The sequence below is a fragment of the Sciurus vulgaris genome, assembly GCF_902686455.1.
Source record: "Sciurus vulgaris genome assembly, chromosome: 13".
In the NCBI taxonomy this organism is placed as follows: domain Eukaryota; kingdom Metazoa; phylum Chordata; class Mammalia; order Rodentia; family Sciuridae; genus Sciurus; species Sciurus vulgaris.
The window spans coordinates 16354012-16379097 of record NC_136474.1 but is presented as its reverse complement, the minus strand read 5'-3'; the positions used below and the strand labels follow the sequence as shown (position 1 = coordinate 16379097).

The window sequence follows — 25086 nt, the reverse complement described above, 5'->3', positions numbered from 1 at the left end:
TAGACACTAATTATCTAAACCATCATAAACCATGGCTCTTTACAGACATGTGTGTCTGCCATATATTATATCAATGTGTACAATCGAGAATATAAACTGAAAAACACTGGTTTGAATCCCAGGAAAAACAACAACAAAAAAAATCCTTTTTCTCAGTGTAAGTTAATTAAATATTTAGACAATAATTATCACATACACACACTCTCCACACTTTCTATCAAGTCCAAAAGAAACAATGTAACTAAATTGAATTCAGGCAAACTACTGAGTGCATGAATGGTGGGAGAAGTCAGATTTGAGGGTAGGGCAGCAAAGACTACAATTTTAGTTAACCTGTTAACAATATTTGAAAAATTCAAAAAGCTTAGAAATAGCTCCTAGCTTTCTACTGTCTCTAAAAATATAAAACAAGAGGGAAACTAAGGTTATTTCTTAATCATAGCCTATGGCAAAGATGTAGAGAAACTTGAACAGTCATACATCACTGGTGGGAACGTAGTATTTTCCATTCTGAAAAACAATGTGGAGATTTTTTAAATCATTACATTTACTTTTGACTCCTAGGAATATACCAAAGAACTGAAAACACATGTCCATACAAAAATGTGTATGGGTCTCCTAGCAGCATTATTCATGACAGCCTTAAGCAGGAAATGATCCAAATGTGTGTCAATTGGTAAACAGCTAGACAAAATGTGGTATATCCATACAATGGAATACTACTCAGGGATAAAAAGGAACCAACTACTGAAATACATTACAATATGGATGAACCTTACAAACATGCTAAGTGAAAGAGAGTACGTAAAACCAAATATTGTATGAATCCATTGACAGGAAATGTTCAGAAAATGCAAATCTACAAATCCTTCCTGGGGCTGGGGAGAGGGAAACAAATGGGGAGTGAGTACTAAATGGGCACTAGGAATTTTTCTTGGATGACAGGAATATTCTAAAACTGAGTTGGGTTGATGGTGGTGCAACTCAGTTAATTTACTAAAAATCATTGAACTGTTTATGTAAATTATATCTCTAAGTTTCCAAAACATATATAGACACACATACACCCTATGACTGAAGACCTGGGCAGTCATGAAGTGTCAAAACTGTGTTTTAAGCTGGGTGTGGTGGCACACTTGCAACCCCAGCAACTTGGGAGGCAGAGATGGGAGGATCACAAATTCAAGGCCAGCCTCAGCAACTTAGCGAGACTCTGACTTAAAAAATAAAAAGAGCTGGGAATACAGCCCATTGGTAAAGCACCCCTGGGTTAGAGTCCCAGTACCAAAAAGAAAAAAAAAAAGCAAAAACTGTGTTTTGGGTGTGCCTCTCCTGACTTCAGAGTGGAAAAGATGACCTCAGTCCATCAGCATTATGAGAATGCAGAATTCTGCTATTCGATTTCCTCTGAAAGATAATAAAGGAGCGCAGGGGAGAGGGAGACAGGCAGGGGAGCAAATGAATCTGCTCTTCCTCATTTCAGAGTTCAACCCGGGTCACAGCCCTGTTAGACTATAACCAGGCAGAGCTTAGTTATTACTGAGTCCTGCCGATGGGGGCAGTGCTGGGGCCTGGGAACAGGCAGAGCCCACTAATGATCACGACCACTGTGCTATAAATACAGGACTTCTGCAATGGGAATGGGCAGGACACCTAGGCCAAAGATGCCAACAGATGCTCTGAACATTAGCAATTGAGAAACTAGTGAAATTTTTATGTTTAGCTCACGTAACCTAAAATCTAGCCCAAATCCTTTACCTCCCAGACCTCAATATTAGGTTTTACTTGTTAGAATCAATACCAGCTTACTAATTACACACAACGAAAATATCAATGTATAAGTGTGCACGGTGACCTGGGACAACCTATCTGGCCTTTCCCTCTCTTTCCTGACGATTACCTTTTGTAAGCACCTACTAAGTTCACAGCTGCTCTGTCGGGGAGGCCTGTCAGCCACTGCACCAGCTCTGGGATACAGATTCATCAAGAAGCCCTTCCATGGGGCAAGGGGAAGGTTGGCACCAGCACTCCGCTATGGACACAGCAGCAGTTTTGGGTCCCGTGTGCAGTGGCCGTGGCTGATGTATTCACTTACGGAGGCTGGAAGGGGCACAGACCAGCCCCGGGGAAGACAGGTCATGAAGGCAGTGAGCGAGGACAAGCTAGTCAGTTTCTGGAGCTCTCGACCGTCCACAGCCAGGACTCCTCAACTGCCCCTACCATCTACTCACAGGGGGTCCCAGCCAGAAGCCAGGGTGCCTGTGCCCCATGCAGAAGGTGAGCATCTCAGGACCACCTTACAACTCTGGAAACCAAAGAACAGGAAAAACAACATAGTAAAAAGCATGTGAGCAATAGGAAGGCCCATCTGAGAGAAATGATATGGAACTGTCTTCAGTCAAAGCTGTTAGAATCCATCTCGTGAAAAATGAAATGCTGTGGAAAGAGTGGAACAGGCAGGAAATGGGAAGTGCTATACTTATCTCCTCCTCTCCCACTACCCCCTGGAGTATTTCCTCTATTCTGAGAAAAAAGCAATAAAACTGCCTACCAAGATTCTCCCTCCGCTCAGATGCTCTGACATGGTGGGCAATGTGCCCTGGCCAGGGCACCCAGATGCCACCATCTTTTGGGCAGGCAGTAGTCAACAGGGTCACACCAGCATCACACCTGGAAACTGCTGTGGCCAATCAAGTCCTCAGTCACTGCCATCAGAGAAGCCACTGCCTGGGAGAGAACAAAGCCTGTTCCAGAGGCTCCACACTGGCCCTCACTGTACCTGGGCCTGCAGCTGAGCTGCTGCTCTCTCTCAACCAACGTAAGAATATTCCAAGAATGCCAAGGACTAATGAGAATGGCTGGTGGCATTTTCTCATGACTCATTCCCCATTCCCATCCCACGTTCCCACTCATTCCTTACTCTGTATTTAAAGTACACTTCACTGGGAAAATTAGGGATCAGGTGAGGAGAAGTGGCAACCTGCCTAAGCTGATAGAGTTGGCTGGCTAATATGACATTTGACATGAAAATCATCCTACATAAAAAAATAATTTCTTTCCCCATAAAAAATTCAAGCAGGCTCATAACTGAGAGGGCATGTGGAGTTTCAATCCTCAGCAATTAGGAAGACTGCGTCAGTCCACTGGGCTTTGTCCAATGGCCCTTTTAACTGCTTGAAAATGAGGTTTGATTATCAAGTCATGTTATGGCTTACCTATAAAAACTTCTAAAAAATATTGATCCTTGATTACATAAGCAAGGTCATTCTGAGAAGCCTTTTTAAATCATGCATAAGCCATTACTCATAGCTGAGACAACACTGGACCATTTCTCCAGTGTCTAAGTGGGTTTCTGTTAGTAAGTCAGCGCCCGGGGAACTTGTTGCCTACAGGGAGCTGATAAGCCCTCTGGCTGCTGGCTGGATGGGCGTGGATAGCTCCACATTTGCTTTTAAGGTTTCCTGGCATTCTTCAGTGCCCAAGACACCAAGCACTTACGTTTAGGATGATCAGACTTCTGTAAAAAGAGCTAAGGCCTCAACCAAAATCAGCACAGCAGTACTGATGACTGATTAAAACTCTGTTGGAAGGAGCCTGGTGGAAACTGAGGATCTGCCCGGGGCACACTGCCTCCAATCCCAGGACAGCTTCTAGGTCAGCCTGGGACAGATGGACCCCTACACCTTGCACCTTGCGGCTGGGACCTGCTGAGAAGGGACTGGACTGTGGCCTAGGGACATCCAGCTGGCCCACAGAGGCTCTAAACATAGCTCCCTCAGGGCCACTCTTCTGTGGCTGCAGTTCCTGGTCAGTCATCTTGATCCTCAAGGCTCCTTCTGTGCCCATAACAGCATAGACACATGACTCTGAGGCCTGAAAGTGCTGCACAGAAGCTCAACAGTGACAACAGGAGTCCCTCCCATCTGTGAGCAATGAGCCAGTGGCAGCACCTTGCCAACGAGGAAACTAAGGCTGACGAGGGCTAGATTGTCCAAGGTAGAAGGCAGGAAGGGGTGAAGATGGAATTTCCATCGCCTGTCTCATGACCAGTTCCATGTCATTAAGGACTATAAAGAGGAGAAAAGCACTTTAGATTTTGATATCATTCTAACAGCACAGATGACCTGCAGCTTCAGTAGGGCAGTCTCCAAAGTTCTGAGGAGGGAGAAGTTACTGAAAACCACACATGTGGGAAGGGGAGAAGAGTGTCCCCTTCAAATCAGTCAGCAACACTCTGGCAAAGAGGGTGCAGTCAGAGGACTTCTTGTGAAGCAAAAGGTCTTTCACAGGTGAACGCTTTTTACTGAATTTTTGTTAAAACAGCTACTTCACTTTAATTGACTTATTTCTAAAATGACAGTAAGATGCATTATAATGAACTGTCTTTAAAAAAAAAAATAAAAATTTTCCAAAGTTTTTCACAGGAAAAAGCCTAGGAATTCCATACAACTACTTTCTTCTTAATCTTCATGTAAATGACATGCTTCACCCTCCAGATGCCCAGAAGATCAATGTGAAGACAAGTAACAGAACACAAAAGTCCTGATGTAATTATAATACACCTCTCCCTTCTCTAACAGCACATGATCTTCAAACAGGTTTGAGGAAAAGTTAAAAATTGACAATTTATGAATACACGTTCAAAATCTGTATCAATCACTTATTCATTCTCCTTTTTCCTCCCGTATAAAAACTGGAAGAGTAAGAGTTCTGGAGAAACAAATCTGATTTCTTCATCACTGTGAGCTCCAACACAATTCCAAACAAGGGGACCATGAAGGGGAGAGGGCAGCCATGCTCCGCCTTCTGCCTGGGGGCCTGGTTTGCTCCTCCTTTACTTGTTCCACTGAGCCTCTCCCTGGTTGGCTCCAAGTGACAGTGACTTTGCATTACACACAGGGCAACTGTCTCGGAGCAAAGGCGCTGGTCAGCCTGTGAGTCAGGCAGAGGCAAACAGTGCCAGCTCTGGAAAGGACACGGGAGCTCTGATCCAAGATGGAAGTCGGTGGCCACGCTGCAGGACTCCACTCAAACCCTGTTCTCTGAGACCGAAGGCAGGTTAAATTGTGTGTGCTGTGCCTACACCGGCACACCTGCAAGCACACCCGCCCAACACACACACACACACACACAGGGTGCATCACTAATCCTCTGCTGGAAGATATTTCAGCCTCACGATAATCTGGCTGTCCAAGGTAATGCTATTATTGACCAAGTCACTGACTTAATCTCTAATAAAGACACAAGTGTGCCAGTATTCTGAGGGCAGGAATATCATCTGACGCCCGTTTCTTAGCACCTTCCATTTTGCTGGCAGAGAGGGATGAAGGAGGGAGAGAAAGTCTTCCGTGTGTGTGAATCAGCTCAGTACCTACCTGCTCTGTTCCCTTGCCAGTTACACTGCACAAAAGATACAAGCAGTTTTTCCCCTAAGCCTCATACTTTGCCCTCCAGTAGCCCAGAGGGTTCTGGGGACTAACTCATCATGATCCAAACTCAGTATTAGTTTTATCAGTAACTGGAGGTTAATTTGGCCCATAAGCAAATAGCCAAGTCAGACTATAAAAAAATTCACTTAACTCTTAATTGCATACATCAAGGCAGGTTATGCATGACTGTGGAAAGCAGCTTGCATCAGAGGAACAAACCAGTAACAAATGTCAAACACACCTGCGCGGACAATGAAAGGGCACTTGGAAGAGTGCCTCTACTGTGTCTGAAATAAATGTTTAGGTATCTGGCCACATGTCTGATTTAAAACACACAAACAGTATTTTTATGTCACAGTTGCTTGCTCTGTGACAAACATCACAAAACCTACAAATAATCTGTGCTCTGTGCAATTCACTAATTGAACATGTCGACCCTTAGAGACACCAGCTGTGTCAGCAGCAGTACCTGCCTGCCCTCAGGAATGTCTGAGCTCTCACAGTCTGACCAGCATGCTCCTCCGCAAGCAAAAATGAGGGAGGTCCTCAGTGAACCGGAAAAGGTCCTACAGGTGCGCCTCGAGTCCCCAGACTTCTTCCCCTGCCTCCTTCAGTGTCTGACTCTCAACACAAGGCCAGCTTGACATGCTTCTCCTCACCCGGACCCCAAAGCTGCTCCATTGCCAGGCCCAGGAGACAGAGCAAAACCTGGGGCAGTGGACACTGGTCTGGTCCCACCAGTCAGTGGCCTGTGAGCAAAAACCTCAGGACCGCCATGTTTTCACATGGAAAATGAGGGTTTGAACTGGATAAGCCTGAAAGGCCCTTCCCAACTCATACAACCCTGGTCCTGTACAGCCTGCAAGGAAGGCTCTCAGCTGAAACTGCGGGTGCTGACTTTTCTGTGATGGTCCCTCTAACAGGAAAGTACTTAAGACCTCGCACAGCTTTTATAGCTCAGTCACCACCGTACTCCTCCAGTTGTCTGACAGTTCTTCCAGTTATTTTGGACAGCTTCTTGCTGGTAGCAATTTTATTTGGTGAGGCTGTGTCAACTTTGCAGTTCTTCCTGATGTGGTCTGAAGCCAAGATGTGAATTCCACAGGCCCAGAACACTCATGTCTTCTCTAACATCTAGAAACCCAACACGACCAGGAATCACTACAGAGAAAACAATAATTTCAGAGAAACTAGAGTTCACTTTCTGTCATAGAATAAATTAGAACAATGCAACCCTATTTACCAAAAGGTAACAAGTAGGTCCAAACCTTCTCTTATGGAGGAAACTGCAAAATGACGATGCAGGAAGAGTCAGGGCTGGGATTAAGAGTCTTTCCTTGGCCAGTGTCTGCATAAGCTCCAAGAGCCCATGAGAAGAACTTCACATCAAATCAAAAAGCAAAATGATTTGCTGAGTACACGAAATGATGACGGAATATTCCAAAATGGAAGTATGATAGAATACAAATCTCATCAACCTGAAAAATACTTTAAGAACTTCTAACTTAGAAGAGAAACAATGATAATTTGTCCCACTACAAGGGCAAATTAAAGAGAGACACAAAGGAAATGATAACAGTTTCTCTGAGAAACACAACTGACTTTCTTTCATAAAACCAAAAGATGGGGTCAAACATAGGAACTTGTAAAATTGCCACTGCTATATTTGCTGGTGACCAAAGAACAGTTACAGGAAGAAACCAAGGCTGATTTTGTTTGTTTTAGTCTATAAATAAATTTGAGAATGTTTTCCTGTCCACTGTCCTGGAGGAGGAGAAGAGCGGGGGCAGTACTCCCCACACTCGTCAGCTCCCAAAGACACGCCCGGGAGGCATCGAGTACTCAGTGAGGGCCAGGCGCCCCCTTGCCTCACCAGGCTCTGAGGGGGCATGTGCTGACCCATTTTACAGGCTGCACAGGCGTGGGGTCAGCCCAGGGGCTGGTTGGCTGGCCTGAGCGTGACGACAGAGTAGAGGAGACCTCCCCAAGGCACCAGCACTTCTGCAGAAAACACACACACTTCATCAGACACAATTCCAGGGAGAAGCACAACGGACCACTCCCAGAAGAGGAAGAAACCACACCTTATGATGCTACAGGGCACAGAGGGTTCTGAGTCACAGGAGCTGAGAGTCAGGAAAAAGCAGCTTGCTCTAACCCCGCAAGAGTCCAAGATTCAGGGACTCACTGGGGGACCCCGAAAGAACACTGAGACTCCCACCAGCAGGGCCACAGCCTTCTGGCCTGTGAAATGGAGGACCAAAGCATTGTCAGGGTACCTAGATACCCTCAGATGCTCTCAAGATACAGGAGCATTAAATATTAAGATGTAAGCTATAACACCCACTGGAATGGCCAACAAAACGAAGCCTGGAAATGCCAAGTGTTGATGAGGAGATGGAGAAACTAGAACGCTTTGACACTCAGGTGGGAACGTAAGGTGGTGCGGCTACTTGGGTAGAGGACATTTACCAGGTAGCCACAAATCTACAAGCCACAGGGCCAAGCCACTCCAGCCCTAGGTATCCACCTGAGAAAGGAAAACTTACGTCGACTCAAAGACAATAACACCCAGTGCTCACAGAAGCATTATTCATAACAGCCAAAAGTAGAAAACAAAAAATCCAAATATCTAATACCAGTAAATGTATGAGCAACATGTATTCTATTCACACAATGAAATAATATTTATAACAAAAAGGAATAAACTACTGCTATGTGCAAACTGCTGAGCTTTACACAAAAGAACAAGATCCAAAAGACTAAATTGTGTATGATTCAATTTATGTGAAATTTCTAGAAAAGGCAAACTGTGGAGTCAGAAAGCAGATCAGCAGCTGCCTGGAACTGGGAATGGGAATGGGGACTGCCTGTAAATGGACACAAGGGACTCTTTGGTGATGGAGACATTCTAAAACTAGCAGCAGAAAATTGCCATAGAAAGTTAAAACTTTAACACGACTTTTATGACCTGCAGTTATAGAAGTGAGGCCACATAAAATAACTACCATTCTCTTGTCTACATTTCCTTTCTTTGACATAAACAAATGTCTGAATTTTCACAGATATATAGTTAAAAACTCAAGTTTTGGCAAACCACCACTTCTTTTTTATTTTTAAAATTTTTTTTAGCACTTCTTGATTTGTAAAATGGGAGCTGGGTTTGTGGCTCAGTGCCTCACATGTGTGAAGCCCTGGGTTTGATCCTCAGCACCATATAAAAATCAATCAATAAAATAAAGGTATTGTGTCCATCTACAACTAAAAAAGCAGGTGTGTAAAATGTTAAATGACATGGAAAAGTTTATACTTCTATTTGTTTTGAATCAACAGAAAGATAAAAGGGGTATATAACTACTTTTTAAAAGATGTTTGAAAGGGTGGGGGGTCATGCTATGGTTGTGGTTCTGAAAACATCTGGGATGCTTTTTGAATGACAGAACATCCGAAAATCATGAGAGACCAAAACTCTGAAAAAACCCTGAAACTTGAAACCAAAAGTTTAGAAGAAAACAGAACACCTAATCAATGAAAATGAAAGGGGGAAAAAGGCACGTGACGGTGGAATAGACTGAAAACCTTATGTCCCCAAGTGCCAAGGCAGCCTACACTCGTTACAGTAACGAGAAGAGGAACATGAACTTCAGTGTGGTTTACATGCTCATAAAGACAATCTGAATCCTGAAATCATGATATCATCAAGGCTACAACACAAGAAAAGCTGAATGAACTGAACGAGGATCTGTCCCTTGCTCGCAGCTCAGCGAGGGCTGTGGATGACGACAGCAGCTCAGAGTGACGTGACCCCCTTCCTGCCCTGGCCGCTAGGGCACTATCTGCACCTGCAGCACTCATCTATCTGATTCTGCTTTCCCCTCCAGATTCTCACCTCGCAACCCTTTGAGGGCTGCTTTCTATTCCCTTTTGTGCACTGCAGTTGACTCCTTACCCAGGACTTGATTGCTGTGGATATGAAATGTAATTAGTAAATAAATTGTCTAAACACAGAATATGATAAGAAACATGTCATATACAGAATTATGGATACATTTATGGCCTTCCTTGGGTTTCCAAATCATCCTGATTCCTAAGGGTCAGCAGAATCTCTGTGATAGGTTCCAGTCTCACTTGCAAAACATGGATGAATTTATTTTTAAAAATCACATATTCAAATAGAAACACCAGCACTATTTATACACAGATCAATCAAGCCCGTATCTGTGCTTACAAATCAGGTAAAAGCATTAAAATGGATTTGGCTAATTCAATTACCCAATTTCCCACTGTAATCTGCAGACTGCATGTGCAAACAGTTGCATTACCCAAACAAGGCTGGGCCTGGAAACTCCAGGGCAGAGAGCCCAGGTAAAACGCCTTGCACACTCCCAGCAAGTTTCTGCTGCACTGACTTATATTTATTTATCACATGCCATTTCTAGGTGATCTTTGATACATTGTGTTTTATCTTCCCACAGCCAGAAATGACATCTTGTTTCCTTGGTATTTTCCAGCAGCTTCTTACAGGGTCTCACGTACAACAAATTCAACAAAACATGCTGGCTGATTAGGTTGACCTGGGTTTTCAGCAATCCTCACTATCTGAAAAATGAAAGTAATTTTTTTCTGTGTATCTTTCTATGCATATATCATGTGAGATCATGTAAACCCAAAGCTCAGACGATGAGCAAGAGTGTGAGAAGAACCCAATGGAGAGGGGCTTCTGAGGTACTTCTGCTGTTGGCCTGTGTCACTCAGAAGCTACCCAAACAGCCTACTCACCAGTGTAATCCAGGGAATTCCACTGCCTGTGTCTCCCGCAGAGCCAACTGGAGCCTGTTTGTCTACAAAATGAATAAATTCTAACAGGGGACTTTAAAGGATAACAAGATAGCAAAATAATAAACTGAAGAACACGAACTTTGTATACACTCTCTTACTCAGTTTCAAACCTACTCCACAGAAGTACAAAACAAACTGTTAATTCCCACTTTACAAATGAGGAAAATAAAGCTTACAAGTCAAGTGACAACTGGGGAGAGTGATTCACAACGAGACATGTTAGAGTTGAATTACTGGAATTTAATGGAAAAAAAATCTGGGTATCCAGGATAAAAGACCAGGTTACTCCAAGGAGGAAAGGAAACGCCACAAGCCAATAACAATACGTTTAAAGAAATGTAAATTAAAATACAATATAAGTCAAGGATTTTATATGTAGCAGAACTAACTTTCAGGTATAAAGAAAAACTATCAACATGCAAGAACTCAGACAATCCAGTTGCCCAAGCTCTTCCTGAGACATCGGCCCAAGAAGTAGCTTTGAAATGACAGAAGACATCAGCCTAAGAACAGATGGTTTACCTGCAGAACTGGAACTGTGCGGTTTCTGGACGACAGCGCCATCGCACATGTGGTGGCTGTGTGCTCTGACACTGCAGGCAACCACCAGAAAGGGAGGGCGAGAGTCAGGAACAGCACAGCGGCTTGGGAAAGGCTCACAGGCATTTGTTTCAAAGCAAAAAGACACCATTTCAATCCACACAATGGAAGACACGGAACAGAGGGGCAGGACAAGTTAACGTCCAATTTCCCTATTGCTCCTAGCAAGAATCAACACATGAGAAAAACAACAACAACAACAAAAAAAAAAAAAAAGAAAGGAAAAGAGAAAAATGTTATGTGAAAATAAGGACAAAAACAGAAGCCCCCAAACACAAAACAAGGGACAAAAATTCACTAAATTATATGAAAAAAATCAGGGCTAAACACACTGATTTTATTAAGACCTATGAGATAAAAGGATTCCCAGAGGAAAGTGAGCCAGGTGAGGTGCTCCAGGGGCACAGGACCAAGTGGCAATCATCTCCACCTAGCTCCCTTTCTAGAGGAGGTGAAAAGACCACCCACGGAGAAGCTGGGAAACCTCAACCAAATACACACTAATGAAAACCAGTATCACTAAAGACCAAAACAAAGATAAAAATTTGATTGTTAAACAGGAAAAAATTTTTAAAATGCAATAGCCAGGCATGAGTTTATTAAAATATGAATCATTTGTGGGATTCATTCATCACTTCATTTGAGAAATACTTATTGAGGCTGCATGTATACAGGTCCTTTTCTAAGTGTTGGGAATTGAGGTTGAGTATCACTTTTCCTGTGTGCAGAGAGCCAGAAATATAAATGAGATAAATGTTGGCTGGGCTAAAGATGTTAGTAGGCCCTGGGTTCAATGATCCCCAGGACCACCAAAAAAAAAAAAAAAAAAAAAAAAAAAATTCAAGCCACTTAAAAAAGAAGATCGCAGCAGGACCTAGCCCACAAGGACACCAGTAGGTGCTACTAAAAATAACGCATCTTATTAGCAGCATATGAGACCATGCACAAAACAGCAGCTCATTAAAATGCCTAAGATGAGAATGACTGCCAAGTAAAGCATTTAGTCACAGGAACGAAACTATAAAAGTAACTAAAAACCACGAAATTTTTCTCTGCCTGCCTCCCTTTTCCAGTTGAACTCTGATGCTTTATATGAAAATGGCTTTCATTTTTCATGACATGGAAGAGTTGATGGCCGCTGGCATCAAACACGCTAAAATCAACAAAAGTGTAATTATCTGCACGCTTTCAAGTGTTTTCAAAATATGTGCTGGTTGGAATTTTCCTGATTTAGAAATATGTGCTTTATGCTGGTGGTCTAGGGCTGTCAATAACCTGACAGGAAAGAATTTTAAAATCTTGCCCAACGCATTCTTTCCTATAGCAATTATTTGACTTGTTCATACCTCACCTACTTCCACCAAGCGTCTGATGTAGTCCACAACATCCTAATGTCACACTGCTGGTTGTGACACTACTTTGATGGTACACACACACACACTTAGGCAGGGCCTGACACACTACAAGTGTTTGAGCTCTGACTACGTTAACAGTTCCATTCAAAATTCGCTCCTTTTAAAATACGTGAATAAGTAAGTGGGTGACTGTATTGCCCTTTCCCCTGTTGCGCTAGTTGAAAATGGGAAGGAATTTTAGTACACCTAGAATTCTCAGAACGTTTGTTTAAAAACTGCAGTTCTTTAAAAAAAAAAAAAAAAATCTATGGAATAGACGAAAATTTAATGGTATAAAATCATACAGATCAGACTTTCCTCCTAAGGCTGCCACATTTTATCAGCAATTCTTCCCTGGTCCAGCTTCGGCTGGTGGGGGTGGGGGGGCAAGATTTTGTGAAACCAGATCTAATTTGAGATCTGCGTACAGAGGATTTAATAAATTATGTATCTGTTAAGGATTATAAGGGGGGGGAGGAGAGACCCCACAAAGACCAAATTACTCACAGGTCTAAGTACAGCAGCAATGAAACAAGGAGCTGCGCATTAGGGGCACTGTGATCACCCCCTTTGTTTGGCTTAATTACTTTTAATAAATTACTCTGCCTCCCCACATCACTGAAGTAAGTTGTCATCCAGAGGCGCAATCAGCACCCTCAGGACAGAGCCACTCACAGACAGGGCTGGAGGGAGGGTGGGCGGTGGTGCCTGGGATCCATGACTCATTAGGATCCATAAAGCTCTTCCATGGAAATGGAGTATCAAGGACACTATTGTAAGGGAATATGGGCTACGCGACTGTAGGCTAGTTATGAATTCTCATAGGCCAGCAGCACTCCCGAAAAGGCCAGGGCTCCTGCCTGGGAGTCACAGGCGGGATTGGCCTAGGGCGGGCGCAGGCCAGAGGGCTTTCTGCACAGCACAGGGACTTGACTCTCCCTTCAGCACTCTCCCAAGGCACGCAGTGCCACTTCGCTAGGCTTTGTGTACCCATGGCGCCTGGGACAGGCCTGTCTCAGTCACCATCTGCTCTTATGGGTTCAAGAAAGAGCTAAATAATTTTTATTTGTCTTAAATGTTGGTTTCCAAAAACCATAACTGAACATAAAATAGACTTTTGCCACAAAAGGCAAACAGCACTATTGCACTTTGTTAAACAGTTTAAATTTTGTACCTACCTTTCTTATTCTGAACATTATAACTGTAATAAAAGTATTTCTTACAACGTATAAAATTTAAAAAGGAAAAATAAAGGCTGCAAAATGCATAAACCAAGCTGGATTTTATATACCCATTTTAAAATCTGTGAATTAGTATTCCAACTAAGGTTATCATGGATTGTAATTTAGAATCAAGAATCTGGAAAGGACAAATCAAAGTGGAGTGAAATGTTGCATAATTTAGGAAGGACCACTGTCACAAAGAAAATAGTGCTGATATTTTTTTCTCACGCTCAGAAAAGAGAGCTTATCATTTGGCCCCAATTAAAACAGCCACTAAATACGACAAAGACCATATTTCCACCACCATCTTTTTTAGATTTTTATGTTTCAATCTGGATTGTTTCAATGAAAACTTCATCAAGTTTTTAAAAATTTATGATGTAGAGTACTGCTTTTCAGTTCTGGCAGAAAATAAAAATTAAGGTGACCTTAAAGGGGGCTGCCGTTGGAAATCCTCTGCACCTAGCATGAGTCATGACTAACTGTAACAAAGGCCAGAAGGCTGGCCCTGCACACTCGTTTGGAAACCACTAGCGCACATAAAAGATTACTTGTTAGTTACAGCGACTGTTCAATTTTGTGTGTTTCAAAAATAAGCCAAAGAAACACTTCCAGTACCATCATGTATACTTGGTGGTGACTAGCTGTGACCAGAAATGAGTATGTAAAATTCACCTTCTGCATATTCAGACAGATAAAAATAAGGAAGGACAGTTCTTCTGAATCTGAAAGTTGAAATTTTCTTCCTTTAAAGAAGTCAATCATACCCATTCATATACTTTTCTTAAAACACATTATTTCATACTTATTGTATAATTTCTACAATATTGAAAATTTATCAAAACTTACATAATTTCACATGTCTATATTTATAAAAACATTATCCCTTAATTTCTGATTGTATTACATAATTTGTATTTATCGTTGAATCGGATAAAGGTAAAAACCAGAAAAAAATATGTTCTTCCAAAGCTAGCAGCCATTTGGGAAGATATTGTTCACATACAATTTACCGTTGCGATCACAATACTTAGGCTGCCCCTGAAGAGCTGGCTCACCCTTCCAGCCCGATTGTTCTTCGTGAGTCAATCATGTTCTTGCTTTTTCTTGTAAAACTTACTCAAACTAAATAGTACGGACTTGAAATAATGAAAAAGGAAGAATATCAGAATGGAAAGAGAAAATACCTTAGGACCAAAAACAGAAGAGAGGCAAGTTTGTTATTTTAAATGGAGAAAACAAAACACAGTATAAAAAGGATTCAGTCACACCAGGGGACAAAAAGCTACAATATGAAGCTAAAATAAAATGGAAATCAACATCAGAGAAGAGTATGAGAAGATGCGGAAGAAAGAATAATGCATCTCAAGAGAGCAGAAGCAAAACCTGTTAAGACAGCGGACCAAGGCCGTGCAGCTCTCTGGCAGGTGGGAATGACAAGAAGCAGAAGGGACAAGAAAGAGGCCAGAAAGGCCAGGAGGGCGCTGTGTATCACTTATCTGGGTGGTACATCTCTCTCCCCAATTGACTTTATTTCATTATTCATTATTTTAACCCTCATCTGAGCACTGGCAGAGTTTATTTTGCTTCCTCTTCTGAAATCACTGAAAAGCTCAGCGAGCATTTCCATCCGGCTTTGCCTACCACTTAGCCCCACGGAGAACTTCTTTAAGGGGGCAAACAAACATACCTGCAGCTCCACCTCCCAGCTCTCCACAGGCAGCACGGACTGCACCCTCCTATCACAGGGCAGAGCTGATGCAGGCCACTCAACAGACTGAATCCGGAGAGGCCTGAAGATTGCAGAGGCATGTGGGGAATGAGGGAAGAGCGGGGGAGGGGGAGCGAGGAGGCACAGTAGGCAAATAGACACGGGCTCCTTCAATACGTGAACCCATCTGGAATGAGCATGGCTCACCTTCTTATTTTACAGTCATATCAAGTGGATGAAAGCAGAAAAACACCACTTTATTTAAAGTAGAAAAAAAATAGAGCAGACTCATGAAAAAGGACGCTGTGGCAATGCAGACATTTTCAAAACTAACCTCAGAATCCACAGTAAGTGAACTACTTTGTTCCTAGCTGAAGGTTAGCACGTGACCTCGGGCTGGAACACTCATTACCAGAGTTCAATCTGTATTTCAAAACAGTGACACACCTCACCCACAGCTGCGGGATGGCTTCTGGGCCTTCAGGACATGTTCCAAAGTCCTTGGGCCACTGACCTTACTTCTTTCCACCTGGCCCTTGGAAACACTGCATGCTTTGCTTCAGCAAGCTCCAAACCTTCTCTCAGGTGTCACAGAGGCTAAACAGTGGACAAAGGCTGGGTGGTGCTACCCAGAACCCAGAGCGAAGGCTGGGGGTGCCAATGATTAATGTGTTCTGCTCTAACTCTGAAATGTCCCGTCCTCTTGCCTCCCCACCTCCACGCCAGGGACTAGTCAGCTGTAAGTTCCACTCCTTGAAAGGAAGTTCTCAATGTTGGTCCCAAACTAGTTGATCTTCATGCTCCCTTTACAATTGCAGCCCTGGTTTTCTAGGAAGAAGAGTCAGAGTGCATTCTTCCTCTAGTCCCCACAACTCTCAGAAGACACAGTGGTCAGGTCATGAGTGTCACATACACAGTTACTCCTCATTCAAGTTTTAGTAGTAAGATGGCTAGCAATCCACAAAGGTAACAGCTTCTCCTTTTTGCAAGACATACTGTGCGTTTAGGTAACCTTATTTTTGTTTAAAAAATAATAGCTGCAAATGGGTTTTTGAAAAGTATGAGGCACACCATAATTCTTTTCCATCTCTGGACTTTATGCTTTCAATCATTACTGTGCTATATTTAAAAAACATCTAGATCATGGAAGTTAATCATAGCATGTGGAGGTATGGTCCCCAAATCAAGTCTGCTTCAGACTTCTATTATTGTTTAACTGAAGCCACACCTATGACTCGCGGTTTAAAAGAGGAAGGGTCAGGGTACCACTCTGCACACACACACTGAATGTCTAGCTACAAACCACCCCGCTCCCAGGCCATCCCAGGCCAGTTCTTCTTCCAGCTCTCTGGAAGCTGCCCGGTGGTATCCTTAAACGCACCCTGAGACTCTGGTGCCACCTTCATCCTGCTGTGCTTTGTGCATGCTCTCAGACACTGCGATGCCCATACTAAGGCAACGCTGGCAGCAATGCTATCGCAGGAATGTGGCTGCAGAATCAAGAGTGATTCGTCATACATTCTAACAGCAGAAAAACAACTCCTCACTATTTTAATCCCTCAGCGCTATGGAGAACCAAAAAAAAAAAAAAAAAAAAAAAAAAAACCCAGTAAAATATAACTAAGCAAAAGCAACAAAAAAGCATACCTGCTGTAACATTTGCAAAAATATTGTTCCCTTTCAAGAATTTACGTAAGTAACTTAGAAAATTACAGACCACTTACCTTATTTCAAAATACTTATTACAGTGATGAATCAAATTTTAACGTCATACTAGTTCAGGAGAAAATAGGTAGTTCAAACTTCTACAAAGTAACATTTTATTTCTAAATTTAGGAAAATAAATTAATTTGCTTTACAATAAATAAAACCCCTCCAGGCGTTTTAACAAGGAGCCCACTTCTTTCATGTCTCTCCATTCTCAGATGGCTCCAACCTGGAGTCTAGGCGAGTGCCTGTGCCACTACCTCTGTCACCACCACAGAAACCTGCGGGAGAGGCGCTCAGGAGACTTTCGTTTTCAGAGGTACCTCGGCTCTGCGATAATGGCACTGCCGGTCTAATAATGAGGACACCGCTTAAGTCCTGTTGCTCTATTTAATGAGCAGGAAGCAGATCTGCAGCAGCCGCTCACCAGCACGTCGCATGTGGATGCTCATTAGGATCACCCACAACCTTTCCATAGAATTATCCCCAGAAATTACAGCTGTGGCTTACTGGACATTTATTAAAAACTTTTAAAGAATGCATTCTAATTGTCGTGACCGTAACCGGGGCTTCGGGAAGAGGCGATTTATCAAGACCTGCAGCGGTACCGTCTGAGGGATCCTACCTTTTCAAACACCTCGTTTTCCTGCCTTCGCCTCCGTTTTCGGGGTCTGCGGTTCACTCGAATCCATTTTGTGACCTGAAGTTCAAGAAGCACAGAGCATTTTAGAGAGGTCGCGGGGCGCCAGGGGCCGCTGGCCGGCGATAAGCGCTCGGCCACCCCTGGGAGCGCGGCGGCCCGAGTCCGCAGGCCGCCCGCGCAGGGCCCTCGGGCTGGGGGCCGCGACCTCCGTCCCGGCCGCGCGGCAGCCGCCTCGCCCTCCGCCCCGCTCCGCTCGGCCCCGCTCCGCCCGCGCACCGGCGCCGCGCCGCGCCACACTCACCTCGGCGCTCACCTGCCGCGCGAGCCCGCACTCCGACTCGGCCTGGCGCTCGCTCTGCAGCGGCTGCGGGAAAGGGGCAGAGTCAAGTTTACCGGGGCGGCCGCGGCCTCCCTCCCGGGCCCACCAACCCGGCGCGCAGCCTCGCACCCCGCCCGCGGCAGGTGTGGATGGAGGCGGCGGCGCCTGCACCCAGCCGCCCCGCGGGCCGAGCGCGCGGCGCGGGCCCGCAGCACCGAGCGCGCAGCGCAGCGCAGCGCGGGCAGCGCGGGGCCGGGAGGCGCGGGCGGCGGCGGGCGCGGCGCGGGGCGGGGCCTGCCTTAAAGGTATAGGCCGCCGCGCCGCCCGTCCCGCAGGTCTCCCCGCCCCCGCCCCGCGCCGCCCGCTATTTTATTGTTCGTCCTGTCAATGTTTTCCTTCCTCTGCTGGGCTCCTGCCCGCGCCCCGGCGCTCCCCCGCGCGTGGACAGACCCCGGGCGCGCACGCTCCACCACTCCAGCCTCCAGACCCCCGGCCCTAGCTACCCGCGAAAGGCTTTCTCGGATGCTGGAGGACACGAAATGCTGCCTGCTCTGCTTTGCAGAGGTGCCCCTCCAGCCCCGCGGGGAGCCTACTTGCTTCTCGGATCAGAAACCTAAGTGTCCCGATAGCTTTCGTGGAGAGAAAGGAACTTTCCAAATGGAGTGTTCGCGAATAGATTAGACTGCAATTAAGTAGACGATTTTCAGTGTCTCTCAGGATTGGCGGTGGCAGGTGACCTCCAGGGGGAGAAGCCTGGAGTGCAGAAAAACCTAGCTCCCTGTTCCGCCTGCGCGTCGCGGGAGCCGTGGCGCTCCGGCTGGGCGCAGCCAGCGCCGCACTCGCCCGGACAGTGTGGACGCTCAGCCCTCCAGCTCCAAAGCGACTGGATGGAATTAAAAGGAGATTAATCTCTTTTCAAAAGTAGGGAGAAAGTTTCCACTTCGTTTATAAAAGTATGCGCTATCCCCAAGTTTTCAGGTAACCACCAAAAGGCTTTCCATCAGCTTGAGAAGCTGGTGGGACTAGATTGCTAGTGAGGGCCGGGGAGGAGAGTAGGGTCGTACTTGTTTGCTGATTTTGACCATCCTTTAACTTTATCGTATTTCTTTAAAGAAAATCTGCCTTGCCCCCTCTTTATTGCTACTCCATCCCTCTTTCAAGATCAAAAGGTTTAGATCAAAGCCAAGATCAAGCTCAGTTCTTTAAATAGAAGCAACTTTGCTATGGAGTATTTCATACAAAGAGGAGCTTCTTAATGGAGACATCAGAGTGGAAAACTTCATTTTATCCCTTCATTCCATATTCATAACTGGACTACTTAAACTTACATTAATGATGCATATTTATTTCCTAAAATAAACAACAAATCTGCTCAAGTGGAGGGATCTTCCTTAGTGTTTGTGTTTCCAGGAATACAAAAAAAAAAAAAAAAAATCTAACATTAGAGAAGAGTATAAATAGATACATTAACCATTCTGTATCATTAGTAGACAAGTGTTATGAAGTGCATCCTCATCTTCAACATGTTATCTGATCTTATATATGTATACAGCCATCGTATGCAATTTTTCTACTATGAAGGAAATGCAAAAAATAGTTAATGCTCTGGAAATCTTGGGTGCACATACACATAAGCAGATAAAAAATTAGAAGTGGTGAAGTGGATTGTGCAGAGCTGTTGAATTTTAAATGGAAAGAGAACTATGAACTATTTAAGCTTTTATACTACTACGAACAGTTCCAGAATCAACAGAAATCCTTCCTGGCAGATGCTTCCTTTTATCCAGGATTATTTTTTTCCTTGGAAGTTCACTGCCCCTAGGAACTCTGATATGAACCATTCAATATTGATGTGCTTTACTTACATGATCCTTTCAAAAGGATACTCTTTAGTGACTTGTAAAGAAATTTCAACATATAGACTTTGAAGAAACGAAAGCCAAGATTGCTCTTAATTCTGTGCACCCCACTGAGTTACTGGACAGATCTTAGGACACAGTCTCCTCTCTCGCTAGCACTCAGTTCTTGGCACAGTGAGACGCTGAGTCTGTTGCCCGACTCCTCTACTACCCCCTTGGGTGGGAAGCAAAAGCTAGGGTCCCTTCTAAGCACCTCCCAGCTGTTTCCCTGCCCTACCCCACAAACTATTCTCTACTGAGAAGCTAAAATGGTATTTCCAAAGGTAATTCCAGTGGTTTTACTTGGCTTTACTGAGGATGCTTTGCTGGGCTAGTTCTTTCTGGTCTTGACACTTCTCAAAGGTCCTTCCTCACTCTCCACCCAAATTATGTTATTCTCCTGTTCTTTCTAACAACATCCTCTTTATATTGTTTTGAGTGGTTATCTTTTATATAGCTATTTTGAACTTTATTATTAATTAAACTATTTTTAGAGTAGTTTTAGGTATGGAGAAAAATCGAGTAAAAAAGCACAGGATTCCCATATCAGATTCCCTCACCCCCTCAGTTCTCCCTGCTATTAACATCTTCATCTCGTACATTTGTTAAGGTTGAAGACCAGTATTAATACATTATTATTAATTAAAGTCCACAGCTTACTTCAGGGCTTGATCTTTCTTATAGCTATTTCTTGTTACTTTACTGAATATCTGTCACCCTAACTGGACTTTAGGCTCCAGGAAGAAAGGGACCCTGTCATTTGTTCTTGGGATTCATCCAGTTATTAAAAACACACAGCAGATGCTCAGTAAACATGTTAAACAAGAGAATGGAAGTATAAAGGAACAAATGAAGGAACAGCACATGAAGTTTCATGGGGGAGGAGTCTTGAGATGAAGATTTCTCTGACTTGTTTGTTTTACCACTAAAATACCTTAACTTGAGCTGGGCACAGTGGCACATATCTATAATCCCAGTGATTTGGGAGCTAAATTAAGAGAATCACAGTTTCAAGGCCAGCCTCAGCAACTTAATGTGACCCAGTCTCAAAATAAAAAGGGCTGGGGACATAGCTCAGTGGTAGAACATTCCTGGGTTCAATTCCCAGTACAGCAAATAAACAAAATATGTTTTTGTAAAGAGCATAGAATTATGCATTTTAAAAAAGACACCAATTACAGTGCCAAGGTATTTCTAAAATGACTTTAAAAAACTAAAAATAGAAATGACAAAGGTTCTCATGTTAATCGCTTAAAAATTGCATTATAAAATGGTGCTGTGAGCTGAATTTAGTCCAGAAAAAAATTAACATATTTCATGACACTGGAAAAATACTAATATTTTTTATTGTGTGCATCACAGCCTGAAGGTATTCTCTTGTCTACCTACATCTCTCTGTTCATGGGCTTCCCCTAGTGATGGCAGGCTGTGGAGAAGCTGGAGGAAGACACTTTAAAAACTGGAATTCTGTAGTGGGGGATGGACAGTCTAATACCTATCTTTCAGAATGTGGTGAAAGCACTTTAAAACAGATGTTCTCTATTTGAATTATATCTTTTAAAATGCCTCAGCTAGTTGAGAGGCAAGTTTAGAAAGGAAGTTGTTTCAAGAAACTTTCTTGTCAAAGCAGTTTATAAAAGCTGAAGACAATTTCAGAGGCTGAAAAAAATGCCACTGCTTTAAAATGAAAGCATCCCTTAAACTAGTGGTGGAGACTGCCCTGGAGAGTCTTTTTCAGTTTCCTTTTTACTTGGTTTTTATTTTATTTTATTTTTTTTAGTAGAAGAGGAAGTTACTCCTTTCATTGGAAGAAGACAGTGACACCAACTTCATATTGTTAATGAGGGCATTGCTCTCTTCCTGCTTCTCCCTCCTGAAGGAGGTGCAGCACACAGCGGGAGAAGGAGCCTTCCTAGGCCCCCGGAAGGCCTACAGGGCAAGCAAGGGGAGCCCTCTAATTATCCCACACAGCTCCGATGGTAAATTACACTCCCTTGGGCAAAGCACAGGGCAAACTATCCACTGAAATAAGCTAAAGTATCTTTGAATACCAAACAAGGTAGAGGTTTCCAGAAGCTTTTGCGGGTTTCAGAAGGGCTCTACTGCCAACATATATTCAGGGTTAATTAAAAAGTAGGAGTCTACACAGGTCTGGAAATAAAATCAAGGTAGATTAAGCTACAGTAATAACAAGTAAGGATTAGAAGTAGTTATCAAATGTTTATGCCTTTAAATTTGGTTCTGTTGTTTTCAAATGTAACGTTCCTTTATGTTGGCTTGTGGTTGATTTTGGAAGAATTATACGTGATTTATATGACTTGCCATTTTGTCTGTGTTAGAAAGAAGGCCTAGTTTCTTTCTGAAGAGAATTTTGGCCCTGCCACATGGACCTCTTAGTGGAAGTCCTTATAAAGCATATTTTTCAAACAAGGAAATCAGCCCCATGCTGGGCCTGGCCAACTGCTGAACGTATGGCCGTGCAGTGAGCTCGCTAACAGAACTTCTTCCTCTCGGTAACCACAACCCTGATCTCACTGCTGCTCAAAGGCTTTGCAGAGCCTGACCGAGGGAGCAACATTTCACACGCACAGCCCTTCCATTCCTTCAGTTCTGAGAATGGAATGCAGGGCTCTGCACGTGCCCCGCAAGTGTTCCACCACCAAGCCGCAGCCCAGCCTCAAGTTCTTCCATTTTTCCACCCTCTTTGTGAATCTGATGAAGGCTAATCATGCTACCAGCTCCCTAGGGAGAAAACAGACCTTTAGCCCATACACACACACAACACACACATACACACACACACAACACACACAGAGAACATTTTCAGGATGTCCGTGGATTCATATGAGGCCCTAACTCCTATCCTGGATACTATAAAATCTGTTCCTAGATTGAAACAGACCACCATAAAGCTGACCCTGGACTTTGTCTTTCAGGTACTCTGTGAAAGTTCTCTTATCACATTAAGTTCTGGGAAGAAGCCATCAGCCTTTATTGAGGTGCATTATAAGAAACAGCCCCATAAAATCCATCTCAATGTTTACTGGAAGGACGGGGTTAGAGGGTTGTTTATTACATTAGATAGTAATTTTCTGTGAGGGCTCACAGCAAACCCTTCTCCCTGATATCAACACAGGAATCGTGGGGCTGAGGCAATTGGCTTGTTTTGACCTCACCAACATTGCAATTTACTCCTTCCCCTCTTCCAGAAAGCCCAGTGCTCTTGGGAGCCTGCTTCAGCAGGCAGGCTGGGAACTCCAGGGTGTACTCACCGTGAGCTCATTTAATTCCTGGCCCCATCCTATTTTCCTACCATTATTTTCAAGTCACTTTGCTTATTCTAATTTATTTCTATCATGCTATATTGGTCTGCTTTGGATGCTGCCTTAAGCTCATTTGGACAAGGAGAGGTTCGAATGAAGTGTTCTGGGTTTATTATTATTTTTCTTTAATTTCCTTTTCCTTTTTGGAGGGGAAAAAGTGGGGATCAGGAAAAAATTTTTAATATTTCCCTCCATTACTAATATTTGGAAGTAGAGTATGTAAGTTAAGGTCATATGATTGTATTCTTTATAAAACTCAAGAAAAGAACTATTAAAAAAATTTAAAAACCCACATCACACAGGACTATTATAAAAATGTTAACCAACCAAATATTTTATCCTTTTTGCTATTAAAACCCAAGGAAAGAGCTTAGATTGCAGGAAGAATGCAACTCAGACATACGGAGAGGGCGTTCACTTAACCAACACAGTGTGACCTACTGCAAAACATCACCAGAGCTTGTGAACACGATGAGGCCTGGACACCACCCTGGACCTCAGCGAACCCGCAGGGCAAGGCAGTACCTCGGCTTGGTATATGGAATGTGTGGACAGCTCAGGTTTAGACCTAGGTTAGCTCCTTTCTCAGAGAGCGGTGATGATCAAATGACACAGGTGATGTGCTTAGGACTAGAAGCAGTTATGTATCAAGTTCTAGACTTTTAGAATTAAGAAGCAATGCAACCTTACTAGAAGTCAGAGGAAGTGACTTTCAGACAAAATGATACTGCAGCTCCATATATATCAGAGAACACAGACTCAGAACTGGTAGAAAGAATGAGAACAGCCGGGCTCTGTGCAGAAGTGAACCTTTGCCAGATTCTTCCACATTCAACTGTTCTGCCTGTGCCTCACACGGTACCATCTTAAGGCCAGAGGAACTGAGTGTCAGGGAATTTCACTGCTTGGCCTTCAGATATCCTGTTTGGAAATGTAGTGCTCTTTCCACTTCAGCATAATATGGACTGTGTCACTTTACAACATTTATTATGTGATCAGAGTGAGCCTGGATCAAAACAGCCCACAAAATACAATCATACCATAAAAGTCTACTGAAAGAGACAATTTAGAGAAGAGATAATAGCATATCCCCTTAAACACCCATATGACTGCTATTCTTTACAGGACTTTGACATTCATGGACATTACAATCTTACAGAGTTTTCACGGGTATGTAACATTATATAGGGCTAGCTAGTAGATCTGTGGTTCCCAGCCTGACTGCTTATTAGAATCACTGTGTGTGTGGTGGGGGTGGGGGCTTACAAATCCCAACACCCAGGTGACCAGGCAGATTCCCATCTCTGGCAGTGGGACCAAGCACCAGTCATTTCTAAGTCCCCTACCTCCTGAGAACCACTGGTCTAGCCTGTTCAGTGATGCCCTCTCTAACAGGTTACTAGAAAGACATTTCAAAGTCAGTGACATGTAGGATGACCCTATACCCTGCTCTGTGATGATATATCCCAGTAGATGTGGACACAGTACTGGGCAGGATGGGCTGCTGGTCAATCCAGGTAGCTTTCCTCAGCGAGGCACATCCAGCACACATAAAGACTAGAAAAGAAGTGGACAGTTTTAACATTGCATCCAAAAGGGAGGCAAGAATGAATTGGCATTTGACTTTTCAGCAAGTTTTTCTGGGCTCATTGTTGATACACTTCTGGATCCCAAGTGGAAAGACCTTAGGTGGAACCTGATCTTAGTGCCAATCGGCAATGCTGTCAAATGAATGTAGTCCTAACAATATTCTACTATGGGATGCGGCCGTCCCCCTCCAGACGAACATTCTGCACTTGAAGGACTGCTGGCTAGAATTAGGGGATAGCAGCTAGGCCTCGTGTGCACACATGTAATCCCAGCCAGGAGGGAGGCTGAGGTAGGAGGATCACAAGTTCAAGCAACTTACCCCTGTCTCAAGATAAAAGTTTAAAAGGGCTGGGGGTGCAGCTCAATGTTACATCACCCTTGGGTTCAATCTCTAGTACTGCGCGCGCACG

At 43.8% G+C, this 25086-nt stretch overlaps 1 protein-coding gene across 35 annotated transcripts in view; it reads right to left on the bottom strand.

The window, feature by feature from the left end:
- The window catches only part of AOPEP (aminopeptidase O (putative)), a 302298-nt gene that overhangs the window by 51770 nt on the left and 225442 nt on the right, over nt 1-25086 (bottom strand). For 16 of the 35 annotated variants that reach the window (XR_013758750.1, XR_013758751.1, XR_013758752.1 and 13 more), the window contains 2 exons: nt 17848-17910; nt 17529-17603 (listed from right to left, as the gene is read on the bottom strand). Coding sequence is in view for 17 of the 35 variants with exons in the window: in XM_079108830.1 (XP_078964956.1) it covers nt 17529-17603; nt 17848-17910 (138 nt within the window). In the remaining 18 variants the exon portion in view is untranslated. The other 19 variants (XR_013758742.1, XR_013758743.1, XR_013758744.1 and 16 more) reach the window with 9 other exon arrangements.